At 51.8% G+C, this 20,192-nt stretch overlaps 6 protein-coding genes across 6 annotated transcripts; 1 reads left to right on the forward strand and 5 right to left on the reverse strand.

Annotated features, from left to right (window-relative positions):
* Positions 1-2,157: 2,157 nt before the first annotated feature.
* On the reverse strand, positions 2,158-2,601 carry CGGC5_v013088 (uncharacterized protein; the record flags this gene model as incomplete). The annotated part of the gene is made up of 1 exon (XM_032028372.1): positions 2,158-2,601. One exon carries the CDS (start codon positions 2,599-2,601, stop codon positions 2,158-2,160), a length of 444 nt encoding a protein of 147 aa, XP_031875345.1.
* A 475-nt stretch (positions 2,602-3,076) lies between these two features.
* On the reverse strand, positions 3,077-7,849 carry CGGC5_v013089 (Retrovirus-related Pol polyprotein from transposon TNT; the record flags this gene model as incomplete). The annotated part of the gene is made up of 1 exon (XM_066152850.1): positions 3,077-7,849. The coding sequence occupies one exon, from the start codon at positions 7,847-7,849 to the stop codon at positions 3,077-3,079; it is 4,773 nt and encodes a 1,590-aa protein (XP_066007611.1).
* A 591-nt stretch (positions 7,850-8,440) lies between these two features.
* On the reverse strand, positions 8,441-9,639 carry CGGC5_v013090 (uncharacterized protein; the record flags this gene model as incomplete). The annotated part of the gene is made up of 2 exons (XM_032028374.2): positions 8,441-9,423; positions 9,489-9,639. 2 exons carry the CDS (start codon positions 9,637-9,639, stop codon positions 8,441-8,443), a joined length of 1,134 nt encoding a protein of 377 aa, XP_031875344.2.
* Positions 9,640-11,116: 1,477 nt separating this feature from the next.
* On the reverse strand, positions 11,117-13,857 carry CGGC5_v013091 (uncharacterized protein; the record flags this gene model as incomplete). The annotated part of the gene is made up of 3 exons (XM_032028439.1): positions 11,117-13,603; positions 13,735-13,773; positions 13,831-13,857. 3 exons carry the CDS (start codon positions 13,855-13,857, stop codon positions 11,117-11,119), a joined length of 2,553 nt encoding a protein of 850 aa, XP_031875285.1.
* A 1,471-nt stretch (positions 13,858-15,328) lies between these two features.
* On the reverse strand, positions 15,329-15,960 carry CGGC5_v013092 (uncharacterized protein; the record flags this gene model as incomplete). Its single annotated transcript, XM_032025864.2, has 5 exons — positions 15,329-15,343; positions 15,429-15,577; positions 15,646-15,718; positions 15,804-15,887; positions 15,931-15,960. 5 exons carry the CDS (start codon positions 15,958-15,960, stop codon positions 15,329-15,331), a joined length of 351 nt encoding a protein of 116 aa, XP_031877577.2.
* A 671-nt stretch (positions 15,961-16,631) lies between these two features.
* Positions 16,632-18,861, forward strand: CGGC5_v013093 (uncharacterized protein; the record flags this gene model as incomplete). Its single annotated transcript, XM_066152851.1, has 5 exons — positions 16,632-16,710; positions 16,772-16,869; positions 16,944-17,189; positions 17,242-18,499; positions 18,719-18,861. 5 exons carry the CDS (start codon positions 16,632-16,634, stop codon positions 18,859-18,861), a joined length of 1,824 nt encoding a protein of 607 aa, XP_066007759.1.
* Positions 18,862-20,192: the final 1,331 nt, after the last annotated feature.

A 20,192-nucleotide genomic window follows, 5' to 3' on the forward strand; every position in this document is an offset into this window, starting at 1 on the left:
GCCCTCCATTTGAAGTTGCGTGTCAAGGGGCGGACCCCGCATGGGGTTGCAGTGGTAGCCAGCACACCTGCCCTTGGCCGCGTGGGTTAGACGCGGGATCCCTCGGCTATTCGCGCAAAAGGGTACTTAATAATAAGCCGTCTGCTTGTTATTTGGCTACGCTTATGAGAGTTGCTTAGACATCCAGCCTTAGCCTACAACCGGGCACCAGCCCGTGACATTGCGTCCTTGTTCCATCTACCTTTCCTCCCAAAGCTTCCACCACAATATCATTGTTTAACTCCCCTGCTTCTTCTGAGTCGCTCCCTTGTCTGCGCGGCGACCTGTTTCCTCTTCTGTTGATGCCGCCATAATCTCACGGCATGCTGGCGCTCCAGCTCCTTGTTACTGGCTGATCTGTGTTGGGTTTGCGCCTCTATGGACGCGGCGAGAGGGACGAAGTGGTTGTTATCAGTGATGCTATTGATAAGGAGCCGGTGAATCTGGGAGATCGCTAAGTAAAGTCGCCCACTTTTGGAACCCCCCTCCCTGGAATCATCTAGATGGAGCGGAGGCAGCGATATTCGTGATGGCTTCGTGTCAGGCCTACATTGCATAACCGAGTCAAGCATCTCAACTATGCAATCCGGTACTGCTTCCTAACCTCAATATGGCCTATTTGCATCTGTTTCATGTAGTGTAGCACATCTCGATGGATCTGGCCAACTGGCCACTTATCCTTTACAACAAGATAGTCAATCAATCAATACACAGTTATGCCGTTACTCGCTGGTAGCCACGCTGTCTATCTGACAGTTTGCTACTAGCGGCTCTGCAGAGCTCGAGCCAGTTCATCGGCTTCGCTAATGCGGTCACGTACTGCCTCCATGAAAGCCTGGAGCATAGATCGAAGGAGAATACTGTTCGCTAGTCACTCAGAACACCGTCAGCCTGCAGTTAGGGTTCATGCATTCATATAGCTGGACGACCCAGATCCTGGACGCTTTCGCAAACGCGCCTCGTTACGCATGACGACCATCCGGCTCGTGTTCTCTATGCTAAAATACCTACGGAATGGAAAGTCTCTAGACTACTTGGTGATATAGGGGAGATGGTTGGTCGATTAATAAGATAAACCGGGCGCGGAAGGTTATCAGGTAGCCTATGTAATTGAAGATTGACTCTTATGCTGATGATGATGGGGCCTGCAAAGCAGCGGACGCGTTATAACGGGTATGGTACAACGTCGTTAGTAGTAGGTGTTACCTATCTCGCATTACAGCGGCGACGCCGGCATTTCCAGCCCCTTCTGCGCCGACAGCATCCTTCGTGGCTTTGCCCCTCACCCGCTCCAGCTCCGTGATACGCCACGAACACTTCACGCTCTTTCCGTCCACGACATCGATACACTGTGAGTAAATAGTTTGTCTTGTGGTTTCTTCCTGTTTTCCTCTCTCTCGAGAGGTCTTTAGCTCCTCCGTCTATTCAATGGTCCGGACACCTCTGCTTGGCTTCAATGTAAGAGGGCTTCTTCGCTTGGTACGCGCTGCTACAAAGGTTAGAGCTGGTTATCCGGAGGTGATGGGCAATTGACACACCTTCTCTAGGGCTGACGCACCGTTCACAGGCCAACGTCAATCTACAGCAGCATGGTGCCCGTGACAAGAAGAATTCAGCATCCTCATTATTCTTTCTTTTTTTTTTTTTCATTTTCCTACTTCTTTTCCTGCTTACTTTGCAACTTCTACTGTTTCCCCTCTCTTTGTTATTAATCCCGGTCTTTGATCACACCACCCTCCGAACTCTAAATTCCCGAAGATGATGTTTACGTCATTCGCCTTTGAACCCCTCCGAATGATCGAGGTATTGTTGGACATCTCTCTTCTGCCGGTTGAAATAGTCGATTGTAGCACGCCTGCGCTCACCACCCGCTCCTGCTACCCACCGGACCACTGCCCCGTTCAATGCGTCAAGGCATATCCATTGCCCTTACCACACTAAAGACCACTTTCACAAGCTGGTAGTAATAGAGTCTTCAAATCGCCTTGCGCTTAGACGAGGCCGTCTCCGTTCCGCCCACCTGAGCATGCCTAGTCAATTGTGTACTCCTCTCCCATCCACGATGCCGCCGAGATCTCCCGTTGAAGGCAACCACAGGCCCACTCTGTCCCCGCTGTCTTAGTAGTGGAAGCCCTGACCGTTACAGTAGGGGACAGGGTAGACGGTGCTATTACAAAGTCGTATGACGCCTTTAACGAAATCGAGATTGCCGAAGCTTTGGTCAGTGTAGGTGTCGGAAGTGAAGGGCGTACTGGTCGGGCGATGGCTGCAGCCGGTGAGCAGACGCCCAGTGACACGGCGGATGAGCGGCTGTGACACGACGAGGCCATGCTGGCCTTCCGGGACGGTGAAGCTAAGAGTCTGGCTGTCGGAAGTCGTCCACCGCGGGGCGTAATTAACCGATAGAGACATGCTGAGGGCCACTTTTGCGAAGACAACGTTAGCGGTCGAGCCAACACTAACTGAATTCCCGACGGAGTAGCCTTTAGCCACGGAGACGGTAGCAGTGCCTCCATGGGAGCTTGTCAGATAGACAGCGTGGCTACCAGCGAGTAACGGCATAACTGTGTATTGATTGATGATGATAGGTATAAGTGGCCAGTTGGCCAGATCCATCGAGATGTGCTACACTACATGAAACAGATGCAAATAGGCCATATTGGTGTTAGGAAGCAGTACCGGATTGCATAGTTGAGATGCTTGACTCGGTTATGCAATGTGGGCCTGACACACCCCCTCAGAGATGATTCCACAGTAGAATAAATCTCTGCTACATGATATAACCAAAAGAGTGGCTGTTATGCCTATTTTGCTGTGATCCTGGAGTAGATCAGTATAGAAGGAGTGTGCTTTGGATGTTTATTCTGGGTTTTTGTGGTGTTTTTGTGCGTATAAAGCATTTACTCAAAAGATAGGAATGAAGAACACTAAGAAATAGAAACAACTAAACACAAACGATCGTAAAGTTGGTGATGTTGAATCTTTTGTAGTGAGAGGTCTGTTTTGCCAGTTGAATGGATCTGAGAGTGATACCCTTTTAAACTGTGGGATCTGCAGTTTCGATGTAACTCTGAACATCTGTCATCCTAAGCTGAGCAATATAGAGGCTTTGCTTCTGAGGTGGCAGAGTTTTTGTGGTTCCATCTGCAACTATCTCATTCGTCTTAATCCAGTGGTACTTAATAACCCCTATTTGGAGCTCTTGTCGTAACCATAGGTTGTTGATGTTGATATGCCGGAGCCTGCTGTTCTGCTGAGGATTCTCCATTGTGAGCAATCTAAGGGTCTGTTGATTGTCACACTGCATAATGAAGTCGTCATCAAGTTCAAGTTGAAGTTCCTTGACTAGACGTATGGTGGCTAGGTATTCTTTCGTAGCCTGAGTGAGGGCCACAAGCTCTGCTTCAGTGCTAGATGTGACAACTCTTCGCTGCTTAGAAGACTTCCAGGCGATAGGACCTCCAAAGAGCATCATCACATATCCCTGAGTACTCTTCCTGGTGACTGTATCGTCTGCAAATGAAGCGTCTGAAGCACAGAATAGTGTTCCTTTGCCTTCACAGTCGAATCCAATAGCGAAGTATCTTGTGTTCCATAGATAGGAAAGACAGGTATCAGCAGACTTGCTGTGAAGGTCTGATGGATTCATGTGGAACTCAGATAACCTGGATGAGGGGTAACAGACGTCTGGCCTTGCCATAATACCAGCATAGTTGATAGAACCAGTTCTGCGTTGATACCAGTGTATCTCTTCTGGTGTCGCCTCTCCTTGGTGTGGTATAAGGTTGTCTGATCCCATGGGTGTGGTTGGACCTCTCCTCTTCTTGTCCACCTTGAACTCCTCACAGATCTTCGTGATGTAGTTGTCCATGCACAACCAGAGCCTCTTCTTCTTTCGGTTTCTGATGATTCGGACTCCTAAGAAGATGTTGATCTCTCCCATCTCCTTCATCTCATACTTAGCTTTAAGTCCATCCACAATCTTCCTTGCTTGGTCTCTGTATTTGTCACGGAAGACTATGACCATATCGTCCACAAAGATCATCATGGCAAGGTACTTGCTGATGAAGATGCAATCGTCCTCATCTAAAGGTGTGAGTCCTAAGAGCATGAGGGTAGACTTGAGACTCTTCTGCCATAGCAGTGGGCTTCTTCTTAGCCCATAGAGAGCTTTGCGAAGTATGATGCAGTAGCCTGAACGGTTAAAGCCTGGGGGAAACCAGACATAGACAAGTTCATCCAGAACAGCGTTAGTGAACGCATTCACAGCATCAAGCTGGATTGTTTCTAGGTTGAACCTTGCTGTAACAGCCATGAGGGTCCTGAATGATGTTCCAGCAAGAGTAGACGCATAGGTTTCCATTCCGCTCATAGGTTGGAGATCCCCTCTCACACAGATCCTTGCTTTGAACTTGACCAGCCGGTTGTGCTTGTCAAACTTATATGTGAGCACCCATCTGAGGGGAAGGATCCTGTGTTTCTGTTGATCCACATCCTCAAGTCTGGTGACTTCAAAGGTGCCCTTTTTCCACACTGTCTTGTTCTCAACGTTCATTGCTGTATCAGTTGACAGGGTGAAGTTGGATGTTCCTGATGAACCTCTCTGATTTCTGCGCCTTGCTGAAGATCTTACAGCATTAGCTGGCTGGTGGTTAACTTGACCAATAGGTGTTTCTCTGTTGTAGATGTCTGCGTTTCTACTGCCTATAGGGCGACCTCGTCTTGATGTTGGCCCTTGAGGGGTAGGCTGTGGAGAAGGCGATAGAGATACAATAATCTCAGGTTCAATTGTGACAGCTGTCTGTGTGATAGCTGACTGCTCTGTAGAGTCTGGGGTAGGTGGAGTGAGGACTGGAGTTGATTCTGGTGACGATTGTCCTTGTTCCTGTTCATCCACCCCCTCAGATGGAGCAGGCTGAGTGCCTTCTGGCTCTAGGGACTGATCTGGAGTCAGCGTACTGCTAGGTCCATCTGTATGGTCATTCCTCTGCAGGAGGTAGATATGCTTGGATGCCTCATGGAGGAGTTCATCCCCATCCCATAGGACCGAGTCCATAGGGAGGTCTTCATCTTGTGGATCTGGGAACTTCATCTCAAGCTCTTCGAACTTGAACTGTAGTTCCTGACGATGGAGAAGACTTGTATCCTCAACCCTTGGGTCATACATAGATGATTCGTCAAAGGAGACGTCTCTTGTTCTGAGGACCTTGTTCAGGGCTGGCACCCAGATCCTATAGATGGTAGTGCTGTCATAGCCACAGAGATAACCGATACAGGCTCTTGGCAAAGTCTTGTTCGACTTTTGCTCGCCTCTCTTGTATTCCTTGGTGAGAGGATAGGCTCTGCAGCCATATCTCTTGAGATGTCCAAGTTGAGGCTTTTCTGACCTTTGATGCGTTGAGCCTGGCTGTTGATTGAGCCATTCGTTGATCACTCCTTCAGGGGTCTTCCATCCAAGGATCTTATGTCCTATCCTGTTGCAGAGATATACAGCGGCTCTGATGAGTTCCGGGGCCATAGACTCTGGAAATCTTGACTGAAATCTCAAGGCTCTTGCGATCATAAAGAGCATTCCTCCAAGCCTCTCTGCTGGGTTCTGGGCGCCAGTGTAATCTGCTGATCTTTCAACTAAGATACCTTCCATAGCAGCCCATAGGTCGAAGGCATTCCGGAGTGCTGTCTCCCAGTCAAGTCTGATAACCCGAACTGTGATAAAGTATTGCTTTTCAAGGAGGTTCACAAGCCTCTGTATCGCATCAAGACCTTCCTTCCGGGTTCGAAGAGTTCGGATCCAGTTGAAGTGGGACCATCTATCTCCCATGATCAGAGCATACTTTTCGTCGTTATATGTGTTGCTCATAGTGAAGAAGTCGATAACAATGTAGTCGCCTGGAGCTGTTGGCCTATGATCTGAAGGTCTTCTGGAAACTCTCCTCATTGCCTTTGCTGTTGAACAGGCTGCACACTCATCTTTAGTGATGCCTGTCACTTTCATGCCCATTGAGTGGTTGAGCAGCTCCTCAAGCCCTTTTGCACCTGGGTGGCCAAGTCGTTCATGCCACAGCCAGGCTTCAGCCTTAGATACAACAGGGTCTGAGGACTTCTTGAATCCTGAAAAGGACGTTTCTTCTTTATCCCGACCTGTAGGCTGAAAGGTAACTTGCTTGGATAGCGGTGGAGTCTCTGTTGCCTGTGGGGCATGATACTCAAGAAGGTATTGCCCATACTGATGAGGGGTCTTGAATAGTAATTCTCCCTGAGAGTTTTCCATCCCTGGGTGTTTGGAAGTGAAGAAGAGACCCTTCTTCCTGAGTGGCTCTGTGGCTACGAGCGTCACAGGGTAGTCAGGTGTGTACCACACATCTCTGACTCTAATCCCCTTCTTCCCCTTGCCCCCCATATTAGGGCGGACTACCATAGTACCTCTTGCGACAGCCTGAACTGCTCCTCCACCTGTGAGGATAGCCTTCTGCCAGGAGTAATCAAGATCCTTCATCCTGGTGATATCGTTACAGACATGAAAGGCTGTTCCACAGTCAATGATGACACTGTCCTTAAGGCAGAAACCTGAAGTAAAGCTGGATGGTGATGGGAGGGATGAATCCACAGTACAGAAGGATGAGTCTGAAGATGAATCTGCTGATGACATAATAGAAGCATCATCTGAGTGGCCAACATATGAAGTGTTGTTGCTCCTTTCTCTGGATTGTGACCTAGACCTTTGTCTCCAGTTGGTTGAGGATGATCCTGATGATCCCTCCTTGAGGACTTTGTCTAGTCTCTCTTGTATTCTGGGATGGTCTTTAAGGAATTTCCTGCCTGCCTCAATAGCCTTCTTGTTCGAATCCTTCTCTGGATCGTAGTGAGAATGTCTCTTAGCTGGATTCATATGCCAGCAGTCAACAATATAGTGTTTTTGCTGTCCAAAACAGGCTGGGCAATCTGGCTTCCTTTTCTCCTTCTTCTTTGAACTGTTGTTCTGTGAGGATGAGGAGTTGTTATCCTCATTTTCCCCTTGCCAGGTTGCAAAGCTGGTTGAACTGACTGGAGGTTTGCTTGCAGTAAGCCAGTCTGGGTGAAAGGTTCGAACCCATCTCTTGAACTCCAGGGCTTGTGTGACTCCAGATGGAACCTGTGGTGGTTGCTGTACCCCATCCTGGGCCTGGCCAGGCTGAGCCTGGGTGGCTTGAGCCTGAATAGGTTGAGCAATCCTTGAGAAGTTGAATGAGGCTCCAGTGTAATACTCTGGGGCGATCTCCTTGACCGTATTCAGGAAGTCTGCCACTTGTGTGGTTGAGTCTGCAAGCGCTGGGACTCCTGCTGAGGCTGCCTCCTCCATAATCTCCTGGTAGACAATAAGCCATTCAGTAAGACGAGTCCTCTTGATCGTTCTGCGATGGATGTTGTATCTGTGAAGGACTTGCTGTTGTCTGGCGTAACTATCAGGGCTCAGTTGTTCTCTGAGAGCCACTATGATGCCTCTGACTGATTGCTGGTTTGTTGTCTGGTTGAGGTAGACCTGGTTGACTGAAGAGTTGATCCATTTGAGTACCTCCAGGACTCCCTTCCGATGCTTTTCATGAATCCTTGCTGCGTCCTGGTGCTCCAGTGCCGCAACCTTGAGCAATCTGTCATAGTTCTCAGCGTCCACATCTGGAAATCTGATCCTTGGCTCAACTAGAACCTCAGTTCCATCAGGGTTGACATATGGCCAAACCTCATGGAAGGTTGCCGTCATCCTGAAGAGATTATACCATTTGACCCAATCCGCATCGCTCTCTAACCTCTGAGTTGTCTTAGAGGTGTCCATAGTGATAGCTTCACTTAAGCCAGTCTAGTGATGATTTCAAAGGAATTCCCAGATCCTCTGATAGTGATTCTTAACAAGTAGTTACTTGTAGTTGTTCTGCAGGGTCGGCCGGTCTCGTTCGGCGTCGCTTGGATCGGTCTTTCCGCCTGATATTGCGGCTTCCGTCCGTAAAATATGCCTCAAAGATGGAGGACTTTTGTGTTCTACGCCCAGTTGACTCTGGACGATTAGGACAGTCTTTGCCGTCGCTTTTGCTGGCTTTACTTTGCTGCCATCTAGGATATGGGGCTGTAACGATCCTGATCGCTGTGCCTGTCCTTTAGCGTACTTCTTGAATTGATTGAATGAATCTCGCGATCAAGAGCCAGTTACCAGAAATCAACTGGGCTCATAACTGTCAGATAGACAGCGTGGCTACCAGCGAGTAACGGCATAACTGTGTATTGATTGATTGACTATCTTGTTGTAAAGGATAAGTGGCCAGTTGGCCAGATCCATCGAGATGTGCTACACTACATGAAACAGATGCAAATAGGCCATATTGAGGTTAGGAAGCAGTACCGGATTGCATAGTTGAGATGCTTGACTCGGTTATGCAATGTAGGCCTGACACAAACCATGCAATTTAACCCCACAAGCTTCCATTACTCTGTTCACAAGTCCAGGAATCCAGAGCAGGATGTACAAGATGGGATACGAGTTGAGAAACATCATGCGCTTGATGCGCCGCTCCAATCTCCGGGACTGCTCGTCGATCGAATGATGAGCTGTCGCCGCAGCGGTGATGTTCGGCAGTACTACTTCGTTACCCGTGCCGACGTCTCGGCGAGAGCTTGATCGGCAGTCCGCCGGGCAATCATCTCCCCATGATCGAGAATTACACCGCGATGGCATGCTTCTGCTGTTGCTGTCTTTTATCAAACACCTCGTGACGTGAAACGCCGTGGCGTCCGTTGGCAGCGGGGGAAGGTTGTATGTCAGCGGCTGTCTGGTCCGTGGAGGGTGTCGTCCACCGGTAGCCGCAGTCTGCGGCCGTGGCCAATCCACACCCAGTCGGTTCGTCGTTGTCTGGCGTGCTGCCAACAGAGAAGCAGTGCTCGTTGAGCCCCCGGTCCAGCCCAAGGAATCCGGGGCCATTGCGGCGGGGCGAAGACGCCGGCCGAGGTACCACCAGACGTAGGCATAGATGAAAACGGTGGCGAACATGATCCACAGACGCCAAACGTACGTGAGGGCAAATCGGAGATCCGGCCGGTCCCACGTTATCCAGCACCAGTTCCCGCTGACGGGCCCCACGACGCCGATCCCAGCCGCCGCAACGCTGGTAGCAATAGGGACGAGCCACACGCAGAAGCAGATGGAGATCCTCTCACGGAACGTCCCCTCCGCCATGGACGTTTTTTGTTTTACTACCAGAAGTGTGGCAATGGCGATAGCGAGGATGGAAAAGTCGGACGCTTGCACCGAGAGTTGACCGATCACGCTGTTCAGGACACATGCTGTTCCGCGTTGTAACCCTTGGTCTTTGATGTATATAATCCCCGAGACGGTGTTTTTGGCCGAGTTAATGAATTCTTTTTGTTCGGAAGCCGTCAGCCCTTTCGTCCTCTCGGAACAATCTTGACGGGAACCACATTACCGGCCACCATGAGGTTGAGAATGAGGATGTGGCGCAAAGACCGGCGCCGGGTGCGTTGGAGACCGATGGAGATCAATGCGCCAAACGTCGTCAGGAACGAAAGACTACTCCCCATCAACGTCAAAGATGCAACTAGTACGTTGAAAGTCATTGTCGGCGTACGGCGCCACGATGCTGCAGCTCTTTCCTCCACAGCTACCTCACGCGGAAGCCTTTACTTTGCTCTGTGAAACGTTGAATATATGACCAGCGAGAGACCATCTTCGCCGTACTGGCCCAGTTACACAATGACCGGGAACCGTCGCGGATTGGGGGTCTGTCAGGCCCACATTGCATAACCGAGTCAAGCATCTCAACTATGCAATCCGGTACTGCTTCCTAATGTTGGATTGACGACTGTGTCTGGATAAAGGGATGCTAGAAATGCATTGAATAATATGCAAGAACTGTTAGACAAACGATGTTGATTTAATGCAATACCACTGAGGTCCATTGATCAAAAGGTGATTGTTCTGCTTGATTGAGGGATTTCCTCCTATACCGGTCCGAGCGGGGTTCTGTCTTGTATTTACCCATCATCACCGGTTCTTGCATATTATTCAATGCATTTCTAGCATCCCTTTATCCAGACACAGTCGTCAATCCAACAAGAACCGGTGATGATGGGTAAATACAAGACAGAACCCCGCTCGGACCGGTATAGGAGGAAATCCCTCAATCAAGCAGAACAATCACCTTTTGATCAATGGACCTCAGTGGTATTGCATTGGATCAACATCGTTTGTCTAACACCTAACCCCAATATGGCCTATTTGCATCTGTTTCATGTAGTGTAGCACATCTCGATGGATCTAGCCAACTAGCCACTTATACTTATCATCATCAATCAATACACAGTTATGCCGTTACTCGCTGGTAGCCACGCTGTCTATCTGACACCTGCCCTGTACCTTTGCTGACAAAGGTGTAGCCATATGAAAGCAGGCTCACTTTGAATAAGACACCTTGCGCGCCGCCTTGTCCTAAAGGTGTTATGCTGTCGTCTAGTGTCCGCTCCAGCTGCTCTCTGAGAAGCTTCACAAAATCAGTGTGGTTGATTAGATGACCAGTATTTGTGCAGCCACTGTTGTGGTTATGTCAGCGGGCATAGTTCGGCTTCCTGCGGTGGAGTAACTTGTTTGGGCACTCTGGGTCGAGAGCATCGCCACTGACGAGCCCCGACAAGCATTTCTGGGTGCAGTATGGCGTATGCTTGTTGTTGTTTCCTCCGCCTCCACCACCTCGCGGCCGACGCGCTAGAATTCGCTGACTGCGTCGGGTTACCAAGGCCGCCTCTTCAAGACCTGAAGGGCGATTTGTACGTAAGCGCCGATTTTGATTTTGTACGTATGGAACTAATAGCGATCTCGGGACAGCATGCATGTGAATGGGATTTTAATTGAACCAAGAGGATGGATGTACGACAGATTTGCTACGAAGGTTGACCTGACAAGAACCGGCCAAAGTTTTGGGTCCGATTGAATTGCCTGCATCGATGCTACGACACGAGATATCCTGCCACGTCGCAGATGCAATACACACCAGCGCGGTAGTTGACACTGACAGGCGTTTGTAAGCAAGGAATGCATTCAAGTCCAGTCGAGATTGACGCGACCTTCAAGCCTCCTGAGCCATAATCGTCGGGCTTGGCCCAGTTTTAGGGTTGTCTCGCCGGACTCGCCGTGTGGCTTGTGGTATCCAATAGAAAAGATTCGTCCGCCCTTAGAGTCATTGAGAACGAAGCGAAAAGCCGAACCTCCTGATGATTCCATGCTGCAGCCGATGCTGCACATGGCTTTGCAAAAGTCGTCCCAGACGAAGGTCTGCTGAGTGCCATTCCGCAGCGACAGCCAAAAGTCCGATTTTGGAAGCTTGACACACGGCAAGCGACTCGGAGACGAGCTGCATGATGTCCGTTGGGTCGACCGCTCGGCCGGTCGATCGGGGTTTTGGGTCTGGTTTTCTCCCCGTCGCTGACGCGTTCGTTTGAGTTGGGTCGCCGTGGCTTCCGTCTTGGGTGCCGTGCTGAAGACTGAGACCATGGGTTCCGTCGCAGCTTCCGGTGCAGACTGTCCAGGCCTAAACGGCATGTCTCGTTCTATCTCGCGGAATACACCTTCAAGAGCGTCGTTGTTCCGCGATACCTTTCCCATCTGCTGGTCCAGTCTTCGCCAAAAGCCCTGGGGTCCTCCCGCAAAATTGTACTCGCCGGCTTTCTCCATCGCTTTAACCGCCTTCTCGAGCATCTCCTTCCAGGGCCGCAGTCTGCCAGTCTGCTCCACGTAAAAGGAGTTGGACATTTGAAAGTATTCCACCCAGTCGGAGATCGATGGATGGTGGCTCTCGGTCTCTTCGAGGCAGACAGCCAAGACGTGCAGGTCGCTGAGGATCTGTGAGACGGCCACAGGGAAGGACCTGCCTCCTACGACTTCTCGATCGATGGTTCTCATCACCGCCGAGAACCCCATACGACGGAGAATCGGATCGTTCTCCCTGATCAGCTCCAACAGCTGGTGGCCAACTTTGGTGAGTGAGCCCGCTGGCGGTGGCATGATCCATCGAAAATGGGCCAACCTCTCCTCGAACGCGGCAGAAAGAGCGCAGTCAAGAGATGCTGCAATCTTTATGGTATCTTCATCTGCCTCGGTCAATAGAGGACTACCAATCTGTTTGATGGCAGCTCCTATTCGCTGGTTCAAGTTGCCGAAGATGTCGACGCGGCTGAAGAGGGTTGTCAGAAGCTCCTTTGAGCCGCTGCCTTGAGCCATTCTCTTTATGCGGCCATGCCAAGAGGCTGGGTCTTGACGAAGCTGCCACAGATCGTCCCTTGCTTCGTCGAGTGATGTTCTAATCATCTCTCGCAAACCGTCCAGGTTGATATTCATGTCGTTTTTGTGTTTTGGAAAGGGAGTACGCGCGATGGGTGGGCTTCCTTCCACACCAAGATCGTTATCTTGGATGACCGTCCCCGTCTCGTCTTTTGTCGCGTCGGGGATTGTGTCTGCAAAGCTGCCCAGGAACCGGTACATCTCTGTTTGTCCTTGCAGCTGCCAGAACAGCGAGTTAGGACTAACTAGCTTCGAGCTGATTTGCAGCGGTGTTTCGTGCTCTGCGACCTGGGATACAGCATCGCCGTAAAACCGAAGTTCCCCCGCTGCGTCGGAGGATCTGTCGTCAAATTCCAAGTACGATACGCCTTTCACCACGATGGAAGCTTTACGCCCCGACCAGACGCTGAGCAGATGGTGACGGCCACCTGAGCGACGGAAACGTTGCGGCGGGAATCGACACCGCGTCTCGAGCAACGATGGCAGAGTATCGTTCTCCGAGAGGTCCATGCAGTTGAGTGCCGGACAAGTACAACGAACGTCAGCCCCCTCTAAGTAGGCATAAATGTCAGCGTTTGGGTTCTGGGGAAGCCCATACTGCTGCAGGGTTTTCATCCTGGCACCTGTATCCAACTCCGACCAGCTCTTTCGAAAAGCGGGAAGGTTCTCCTGCTTCTCTTTGAGTTTGTCGAGGTTCTGCTGAACTATCTCCTGGCGAGAGGAAATGGCCTGCTCGAACTGTTCCCTGTCCATGAGAATCCTTGTAGTTGAGGTGGTGCCGAGGCCGTAGGTGCGGTCGATTTCGGACAATGTTGTTTGCCAGTTTGGGCCGAAGGCGCGAGCATATGAACGTTGAAATGGATGCTCCTCGATTTTAGTGTAGGCATCGTCTAGCTCCAAACCGGCCACGTCAATCTTGAGCAGCTTGCATGCCCTGGCTGTCTCTTCGAGTTCTCCGTGTACATGGTCCTGGGCACCCTTGATCCACTGCTCCAGGTTTGTCCAATCGATTTCCTTGCCTGTCGCTTTCTCTAAAGTTCGGAGGCCCTTCACGGACGGTAAACTTTCGAGACGTACCGAGAGATTCAGGTGCGAAAACGAGTCTATGATGTCGTTAGGATTCCTAATGTGCCCAAGAGTGCTTCGGATTTCGCGTGCGGCATCCCATAAGAGATCGAATTGCTCCAGTTGCTTGTCAACCCAGATGGTATAGGAGTCCATAGTGGCGGCCACTCTTCCTTGCGTTTTCTGAAGTAGCCGTTGTTGGATGAGGGTGACGAAAGAGATGTTCGTGTGTAAGCGATATAGTATAGAGCACGTGTAGCTTCCTCTTTATGCACAAGCCTTCCATATTCAGGAGAGCCAGAACCTGCTGTTACGTCTGTCTCAAACATGTATCGCTGGCTGTGGTTGCCTGTCTGCAAACAAGATGTTTGGAGTCAATGCAACTCATTACAGTGCGGGTGATATCTCACCCCTGGGGTATACTTGATTATGTCCATCCTTGGCTGCGGGCAGGGGACGGCCTCAATTGAAAATCCATCCATAGGTTGTACACAGTGCTAGCCCATCAGTTACGAGCCCTGTGTGGGGCAAGTTAAGAGAATCGAAGTGTGTTTCCAAGAGGAAGAGATTTATGCTTATGACTGTATGTAAGCGATACATATGCATCACCAGTGTCATGAGAACAAAAGAAGACGAGACAAGCGGGGAAGTAGCCCACCTTTATAAGGAGGGTGACGCCACCTGCAGCTAGCAATTGCAGCCGTCGGAGCGGGGCCCTCCCAATGCAATAACAGAGCTAACTGACTAGCAGGCAGTTGCAGCACAGACGAAGTCACGTCAGTGTTAAGGATAGATGGATGCAGTGGACATGAACCAAACCCAAAGTTCGTCCTTTCTTAGGGGTTGGGTTGTTGATTTTGGTTCTGGCATGTCTTCGACGGTGCGATCCACCACCACCACCCCTGGCACACCCTTCCACCCCAGCCCGCCAACCCAGAGTCCCTTAGTAGGGAGAGCCCAGCCAGCCAAGCACAGGCCACTGGAGGCACCGTGGCAGAAGCCAGAAAAGGAATAAAGCAACGCATGGTGCCCAGGACATGCCTTGCAACAGAAAATGTGTGATAAATTAAGCGGAGGGACTTTGCCGCGTAGTCACCTTTTACATAATTTGAACCCCAACGTTAACTATTCCGCAGCCTCCCCCGAAGCACAGTGCATCCTAATAGCGATCTATAAGGCTTGCCCCTAGCAGCGCACAGCGCACTGCAGACACCAAAAAGCCTGGCGGACCAGAAGCATTATGGGCTTTTATCAAAGAGCCCCAAAACCCCACCTCGCATCCCAATCAGAACAATATTCTACAAGGGTGTGGTTCGCAACAGATAATACAAAGCTCTACACGTAATCAATGCATGATAATGCTTCACGTGGACGAGGTTCATTCAATCATTCAATCATTCAATCATAGGCTATCGCGCTGCATTCGCCAGCTGCTAGTGGTTTACCCATTTGACCAGATCATATTATGTGTAGAACCTGGGGCATAATACTACTATTGAAGAAAATTCGATGGGTTCCAACACATGCCACATCTGATCAACATTGGACGTGGACCGATTCCAATTCTGCCAGCCTGTCACAGCCTGGAACCCAAGCTGGTACGCTCTTTTCAAAAGCATGCTGATGAGATGAATTGTTTCGAGTGTAAAAAGCACGGGACCTCGCAGGCCTGCTTCAGAGACTTGATGTGTTGAAGTGATTGTATCCTAGCTCCCAACCATCATGTTTGATCATCTCCCCAAATCGAGGAATTCTGAATATCTCGGGCTCAGCCTCCGGCGCGAGACCGCACAAGAGTCAAGACCCCTTCGATCCGCCAGCCCAGGAGCTTGGTGTTTAGGGATTCCAGTCGTATAGGCGAGCCCGCGCGTGGGCTGGGGCCTTGCCATCGGAGCAAGAGAGGTTCTTTCATTCGGAGCAAGTCTGTGGGAACGGTGGAACCGGTAAACTCTTCGTTAGTCACGGCACGGTCTGGAACGTGTGACGTTTAGGGTAGAAGGTACTGTACTGCGTCGACTTCGCTGTTGTGCATGGACGTCGTTATGGTTCTGAATAGTTGTTCGCCATTACCGACTCTTGTGTCGGTTTCCACGATGTTGCACCACATTTCCATGCGATGGTATCCCGGGAGAGACGTCTGCTCTACCATGGCCACGGCTAGTCACGCACGAACGCGCTCAGGAACCGGTCTCGGAACACCGTCTCGCTCCATATTCGCAGCGCACGAAGGAGAGCGAAGATCTGGGAGCCACCCATGATGGTGCGCGTGCCTTCGAATCGATGTGCGTGTAGGAGCTCCTGCGCGGAATCACGTCAGCGTGTCGTCTGGGTGTCAAGAAAGGTAACGCAAGGCGGGGTGGGGGTTTCCGGGAGGTTGACGTACAACGCGATCAGGCTTGTTCACAGCAAACAAAAGCTGCCAGGTGGAACCGGAGATATAAAGCAGCGGTAGACTGATACCAATGGTCTGCGTTCCGAGCAGCTGCTGAAGGTGGATGAATTGGGCTGACCCCCAAACCGGAGTTGAGCCTTGGCCTCATCTTCGGAGCCGCCGGGCTTCTCAGTCTCGATGCTCACGGTGATTGGGCTGGTACAGAGACACGCAAACTCTGTGTGGTTGACGGACTGCGGGAGGGACTGAGCTCTTTTCTTCTTCCTGCGTGACGACGCCGTGTTGTTGGTGCTCGTGCTAGACTCGGATGCGGCAGATGACGAGGGACCATCATCTAGCCGTTACCCAGGCGAGGCAGAGTAATCAGTGGAGACATGTTGCGGGCAACACTATGGACGTCGGGATCGCAGATACAAATGCAGTAGTCGACCTGGCGTGGCGCGGGATACACGCCTCGGCAGGCCACCGCCGCCGGGACCGCCCCGGACGTGAGCCCGTTCTGGCTTGCACACTAGGTGCGACGCGCCGCGGTCTCCCACAGAGTTCCAAGTGCACAGTGCCCAACGGCGGCAGGCAACTGCGCACCGTGGGTCACCAACGTGTCCAACGACATGCGGTTGGAGTGGTCACGGATAGGGAAAGTGCGATGAAGAATCGCAGTGATGCAGGCGTTGTATCGGCCGATGGCTTGTTGGGTTGGTGATTACATAATGACAAGCAAACCTTAACCCCTCCCCCCGTGGTGCCTCAGGCATAGCGAAATTCTGGACTATTGTACGGCCACCTGCTCTCCCACCCAGGGAACCAAGGAAACATCGCATGTCCACCCACGATCCGTCGGCCAGCATAAGATTCGGGCTCTCAGGGCACCCGCCACACACGCACACACACGAACCTAGTCTGTCTTCCCGTCTATTTCCGGTTCGATCACCTTGCTGACTTCGCGCTTTCCTTCGCAGTCTCAGACGGACGACGGATCTTCGTTCTGCCACAGCTCAGAATCTGCATTCGACTGACAGCCAAGAGCGCACAATGCCACCACGTGTGCCAGGACCACGTGTGCCAGGAAGACCACATCAACGGCTGATGCTACAGGGGGAACTCGATGGCTTGTGCGGCGGACGAGGCTAGTTGCCTGATGACGTCGATATTGATCACATCTCCCATGATGCTCTTGTCACCATTCGCAAGTTGGTTCGGTGGGCTTTGAACGAGGGGAGGTCGCCTACCAGCCTGTGGGCATTGGACGGAGAGCTACGAGGTGTACGATACACCACCAGAGCTTTGAGCGATATCTGGAGACGACTCCCCTCACACGGAGATCACGACACACAGGATGGGGTGGCTGGAGGTGAACCTGAAGACGTACCCGCTCCAGTAAGCCCCAATGGCCCCCATTTGTGTTCCCAAGACCTGACTTCTGGAATAGACTGGGCCCGAGAATGCTTCCCAGCTGAACCGCCAGCTAGCAGCATCTCCGTCAAACATCAATGCCACCCTATCGCAGCCCACCCCAGTTAGGGTGCTGCCCATCGGTCATTTCGCCGGTTACGGGGTCTTTAGTTCGGAGAACGGCAGGGGTCAGACAGGCCAGACACCAACTTTCAACAATCTTGACAATAGGATCAGACCTGATACCTATCTCGAAACCGACAAACATCAGCCTTCTCCCGCATCTGCGGCCGGCTCAACGATTGTCGTGCAAGCAGAGTTGCCAGAACGCATGTCCCGATCGCAAAGATCGTCGGCTGTACCTGCCACAAGTCCTGCTCCAGAGTTCGCCCTCGGGGCTAATGAGTCGTCTGATACTGTCGAGCGTCATGTTGCTGGCGACTTCTCTCCGTCTGCTCATGCGGGCGCTGGTCCTTTGGCCAGCATGGCCAGCATGGAAAAGCGATCGGGATCCCCACTGCCTGTGATTCCCAAGCGTTCACGGCTAGCTACGCCACCGCAGACATCGCATGGCGGGTTCGACTTGGAACGCCTTGCACTTGACCAGCATGTCAAAGAGGGGATGATTTACCAGGTCATTAAAGCGGCAGCCGCCCTGTGCCCGCTCTCTGTGCGAGTCCTTCATCCACTGCTGCTTAACGGACAAGAACCACCGCAGGACCTTGATCACGACCTAGCAGCAAACGCCGGTACTATTACGCTGGCTCCCACAAACCTCAATAATCACACCCACTGGATACTTGCCGTCATATCCGAGAACGTGGTCACTATCTTCGACTCGAAACCAGCCTTTACGGATAAAGGCGCCATCAGGAGGAGGCTGGGGCACCTGTCGCCACATTTCCGCCGTGATGCTGATGTTACCTTTCACCAGTGCGCAGAGCAGACGAACGACGCTGACAGCGGTGTTGCGGTGATGGTCAACGCCCTTCACATCATCAGTGGTCAACAGATCCCCGCCATGACCGACTACGGAATTTGGCGACCTATTCTCGCTGCCCTGGCCAGTGGAGCGCATCATGATTCATTTCTGTCTGACATCAAGCTGCAGGCGCCGCTCGTTTCGACGCAGAGCATCGTGATACCACCCGCGCTGCCGCCGATCATAACCCTGGCTGACTACCATCTCTGGCACAAGCAGCAAGCGACATACATGGAAGACGTCGCCCGGGTCATGAGAACTCAGCATAACAAGGTGTGGTCAGACGGACTGCAGGTCGCAGCTGAACTGAAAGGTATGCGGGATCTGCTGCAGTTTCTGTCCCGTGCTGGAACCCAGCGATGGCGCCCCCTGCTTGCTGTCTCTCCGCCGTCTGACGGCGACCTGGACGAAGTAGATGAGGTGGGGAAAGAGGTGCTCCATTGTCGAACCGCACTGGAAGAACTAGAAAGCTGCCGAATCAGCGACACGTCGGTGACGCAGAAGCTACGTGCCCGACTAATGAATTTATCAGGTCTTGAAAGCCGCAGGGACAGGATTCGGGAGAGTGTTGCCTCACTCACAGCGGTGGTGATGGGGGACCTAGCAAAGATCAAGGAACGTTTGGAGGAGCTCAGGGCCTGGGGTGAGGAGATTGCCCCCGCTTTGGCTGCTTAGTGACGAAGGTTTTCCTCGTGTGTTGAGCGCTATATATGAATGGCATGTCGGAACGGCTCGAATTCTTTAGGTGGTTGCAGAAATGATCTCAACCCGACATGAAATAATTTTCATTCGGAGAGAAGAAGTGCTGCGCGGAGATGGTGTCAGCTTGGCAGACTGGGATGTTGAGGGGGGCAAGCGATGATTTGAGGGGGGCACTCGATGAGAAGTATGTATGAATGTAAGTAAATCGAGAAACAATGGGAGGTGTTCATTCAATCGCAACAACGTTTGCTGCTGCCGAACCAACCGTTAATGGAATGGATGCATCGCATCCCGTGTTGATTATTGGGCTGAACAGTACTGTGACGCTTGGGTCCAAGATGTTACGGGCTGCCAGTCGGCACTTTGCGACGAGGCAGTGAGGGAAGTCGAACAAGTGACCGCATTCGTAACATCCACCAGCCACGCTCGCAACCGTTTGAGCAGGAACCCGTTATGGTCGGCCAAGGATACCGACAAGTCGAGCAGACGGGCTAAACAGGAGGTAAGGCAGCAGTCGAGATAATCCGATTGACCTTACAATTAGCAGAGGAAACCAACGACGGTATCATTCGCGCATATTTTCGTCTACGACGCATGTTGGCTCTTCAGATCGCGGCGAATGTTGACCGGCTCTGACGCCCAGGGTTCACACTGTGAGACGGAAGTGAGCCGGTCCCCGGTCGTCGCTTGGCCGTGGCAGCATTGGTGGGGTGGTGTTCAAGGGTACTGTCAGCCAGAGTTTACAGTAGCACTACTGTATGTAACAGTTGTCCACGCCGTATGTTAGCTCGCTTGATGTCGTAAATTATGGGGCAATGGGGAGGTCACCAATCTACATTCAGGGGGTGCGGTGTACATATAACCCGAGGCCTATTTAGAGATTGATATGAGGTTGTATTTCAGTCGCGCGTGCAGCACGCCGGGGCCATGGGTTTGGGCAGGCGGGCCCATGATAGTGGTCCTGCTTAACGCCTGGGTAGCATCGTGGGCCAAACCCAGCTTCCCCATGCCCAGGAGAGAGGGGTGAGACGCCGGCAGGCAGGGTACTTTTACACATCCGACATGGCTGGATTCTCGAATGACCACGCCCGTCAAAAGCCCCTGTCGAGGTCCAGAAGCAGCCTCGCAACAGCTGGACCCATTCTGCTTCTCGACGTCTCCGCATAATCGGCAGGCTCGTAGGCTGGAGAGCGTCTGTATGTGAAGCGATCGTACGCGGAGGTACCGTTTGCTGTATACGGGCGTAGTATCCTCTTGGAGCTCTTCTTTGGGACGCATCCGGGCCTTGCTACGTTACACAGGCA

Source organism: Colletotrichum fructicola (genome assembly GCF_000319635.2).
Source record: "Colletotrichum fructicola Nara gc5 chromosome Unknown KSG_Nara_v1_contig08, whole genome shotgun sequence".
Classification (NCBI taxonomy): Eukaryota; Fungi; Ascomycota; class Sordariomycetes; order Glomerellales; family Glomerellaceae; genus Colletotrichum; species Colletotrichum fructicola.